This window comes from Pundamilia nyererei, unplaced genomic scaffold, assembly GCF_000239375.1.
Source record: "Pundamilia nyererei isolate P.nyererei 1_Seehausen unplaced genomic scaffold, PunNye1.0 scaffold00121, whole genome shotgun sequence".
Classification (NCBI taxonomy): domain Eukaryota; kingdom Metazoa; phylum Chordata; class Actinopteri; order Cichliformes; family Cichlidae; genus Pundamilia; species Pundamilia nyererei.
This window is the reverse complement of record NW_005187522.1, coordinates 483738-487378: the sequence shown is the minus strand read 5'-3', so window position 1 is coordinate 487378 and position 3641 is coordinate 483738. Positions and strand designations below refer to the sequence as shown.

Genomic DNA, 3641 nt, shown 5'->3' with positions numbered 1-3641 from the left:
TTTTTTTTTTAACATAGATATTTTAGACCTTCTCCTTCAATCTTCACTATGTCAAAATTCCAGCTTTCCAGCCAAAGAAAGCATTTCCCAAAGAAACAATGGATGATATCACTTCCCTGAAGCCAGGGGTCATGTCATGCAAAACATCTGGAAAGTTACTATCTGAAACAATCATCTTTACACATTTCCCAACTCTCACTGGTAAAACTGTTCACTCTCAATAAGCAGGAACAAAAGAAGAAAGCAAGTGACAACAACACTTTAAGGTCTGCTTGTGATCTACAAAGTAAATCTAATCCTAACATGAGGCAACATGAAGTCAGTGCTGTGTATCATAAGGTGAGGTGTCTCCTCTCATGACCAGCTCTTCTTGCCTGGAAATCTGGTGACCTAAGTATGATCAGCTTCCAGGAATCTTTTCCACAGAGTAGGGGCTCTCATCCATGTGTTTGTGCAAGAGGATCACACAGCAGAACCACAGATAGCATGTGTTTAAGGACTAACAATGATTCACTAAGAAAAATGAATTAAATTGCAACACAGCATCTTCCAGTACAAAATTAAAAGTATTCCAGTCACTGGTGCCGACATTCCCATTTACAATGATCAGTTAATGATTTGTTTAGTGCAGAAGTTTGGGGATTGGATGTGGTAATCAAAGTCTTTTAACTTTAAATGGGTTAGGGAAAAGTTTTATTTTTATTGTGATATGTTCATATTGTCAAAAGTTCATGGGTATTTAGGTTATACACTTATATATAAATGTATAACCTATACACATATATAACCTATATATGCCACCCTAATGCGATTCCAGATTAATTGCTTGTCAGATAAACTCATAGCAAAGTCTATTTTGTCCATAATAGTTATGAAAGCTACAGCAACTCATTGAGTTATGTTTTAATCAGGGCTAAATTCTTTCTAATGCTAACAAATTAGCAACTGTGAACCATCTGTTAGAGTCTCATAACTCATTTGAACAAAGGACTAGATGGACAAACATGCAGATACATAAAGATGTCCTCTATAGGTGAAATGTTAAACACAAAGTCAAACCTTAACATGCAGAAAATTAAAAAAGGAATAGATCAAAAAGTAAATGTGAACTGGCTCAAATATATATTAATATTAGCACTTGCCTGTTATACGCCTTTTTTATTTTACTTATTCTCATCATATTAGTCTTTATTTTGGACAGCTGGCAGTTACAGTTAATCCCATTTATACACCTGTGCTTGGGAAAACCTCTGGGCCTAGTTTCAGTACTTATACTGACAAACTAACCAGGGTGCGTGCAGGCCTGATGGCAGTGTCCAGCTACTGTAGCAGAACTGGACAACTTTTTTTTTTTCAGGCCGATACTGAGTTTGAGTTTTTAAGACAAGAGAAGGGCCTATAATTGCAAATAGCATGGTTACACATTACAAGGAAAATATCCATCCATCCATCCATGTATTCATTTTCTTTCAGTTATTGAATTCAGGGGACTGGGTGAGACCGAGAGGCTGGGTACACCCTGGACAGGTTGCCAATTTGCAGGCTGGATTTAGATGCTCTGCAGTCCAGTTGTGGCCGTAAAGCCCTATTTTGCCCATGTGTGCACTATTGTGAACCTGAACAATAGCTTATTATGGAAAATGGCAACATAACATAAATTTCTACGTAGTTTATGTCACCATAAGTTTTTTTGTTGGAAGAAGCGCAGCTTTGTTGTCTCATTTAATGGTTGCATCGCGTTTTGAACTTTTTGGGGATTTTCTGGTAACACTTGCTTCAGCCTGGCTTGTCATTTAGTCCAACAACAGACAGAAATGAGTAAACTATGGGTAATGTTCTCCTCTTTACTAGCTTTACCCACAGATTCCTCCCTTTGCCTATTTTCAGTGGGCTTTTTAACTTGCTGTAAAAGCTGTACTTTTTCTGCTTCTTCCCATGAAGCTTTGCAGCCACTGTGAACATTTCTGCCTCCAGCTCTCTCCCAAATAAACATTTTGTATCTATTCTGCCACATGCATCTAAACATGAACCCTCAACCCCTTCTCCCCGGATGCTCACGCCACTTGTTGCTGGCAGTCGGGTTGGTAGGCTGGGCAGGGGGCCACCACGGGCTCCTCGAAGCTCTCCACACTCCCCTGCACGGCGCAGCTCACGTTCTTTTGCACCATATAGGCGCACCAGTTCCTGAGGAGGGAGATAAACAAAGACTTAAGCATGTATAGCAAGAAGTGGCAATTAATTTAGAGCAATATACCAAAGAACGCAGCTGGACTATAAAAGTTTCATAACAAGCTCCATATGGTTTATGAGCTTTCCCTAAAGGCGTCGTTGCAGTGATCTTTGTCAGGCGTCCATTCCCAGTCTATTTTCATTTATCAGAAAACGTGGAAATGCAGTGGTCTGCTGTACATAAGAGACTGGAGGTAATCAGCGACGTTCCAGGGTTTATCTGCACCTTATCGCCAACTTTTGGCAACACTGGCGAACTCGAGCCAAATTTAGTCACAGGCTGATAGAACAACGGGGAATGCTATCAAACTACATATGACCATAAGAGGCTAAATCCTCAGGTCATTCAGGTAACTGAGAAGTCTGGATTGATTTTTTTTTTGTTTGGCAGAAAAAAAGCGCAGCGTTACCTTTAAGCAGAAACACCCGTCATGAAGCACTTATTAGTTTCTGAAAGACAGACAGTTTTAAAGAGCTCGTCTAAACTGTACAAAAGTCATTGCTTACCCAGTCCTGTGTCTGTGTACCGGTCCAGTGTTTGCAGACCCGTGGAACAAGCCGTAAGAGGAGGGGGTCCCGTAAGTGAGCTGAAAGTTTAAAATCAGTGTGAAAACTGCCCACCGCCGGTCCATCTCTCCACGCCTGTGCTTCATACTTAACAAACGCATTAAAATAAATATTTCTACCACAGAAAAAAAAACTACCCTGTTATTACCATCCGCAAATTTCCCGAACTCCAAAGTTACATTCCCCCTGTGGCTGATTTGACTCGGGCAACTGAACTTTGAGGGAAGTCCGCAATCACTGCAACTCCCTTGGAATGACGTTGAAGGCCCACCCCCTCCTCCTCCACCCCCCAAAAACACCAGGGGGGGAAAGTCTATTATTCAAAAAACAGTCTGTAGCCCCAGATGTTAGTTTTAATTAAATTATTCTTTTAAGTTTTGGTGGTTAAGACTCGATGATTAATTAATGCGAGGGACGAGGGGGGATGCGGGCATCAAGTCAAGTCAGTCAACAGCCAATAAGTCACACCTCACTGATAATAGGGTAATGTCATTTGAATGCAACCACCAGAGTTGAAAGACGCGTGTGAAGTGGTGGAGTTGATGATATTCATGACTTGGGATAACAGTAGTAATTTACATTCCGTTGGATAATGGGAATAAGGGGAGGATATATATTCTGGTGTGCAGTCTGTTCCTTTCTGCATCAGCTTGTTGGGCAAATTGTATTTTTAAAGCCCAACTGAGCAATTTGCTGATTTATTAACGTGAATAGAGACAAAATGTACAGCACTAAATAGGCCTGCACTAGAGCTTCAATTCACAGCACTCGAGGCAGAAATTCATTGTCGGTGCTTTTGCACTGTGCGAAAAGTGCGAGAGTTTCCGTGCTCAACATGGTGCTGC

General features: G+C 40.9%; 1 protein-coding gene across 1 annotated transcript in view; it reads right to left on the bottom strand.

The window, feature by feature from the left end:
- Nucleotides 1–3029, bottom strand: part of emilin2a (elastin microfibril interfacer 2a) — an 18824-nt gene extending 15795 nt beyond the window's left edge. Inside the window, exons 1-2 of the mRNA XM_005742498.1 lie at nucleotides 2737–3029; nucleotides 2059–2184 (exon numbers count right to left, since the gene is read on the bottom strand). Coding sequence (XP_005742555.1) covers nucleotides 2059–2184; nucleotides 2737–2897 — 287 coding nt within the window. The 5' untranslated portion in view covers nucleotides 2898–3029. The remainder of the gene's footprint in view (nucleotides 1–2058; nucleotides 2185–2736) is intronic.
- Between the last annotated feature and the right edge of the window lie 612 nt (nucleotides 3030–3641).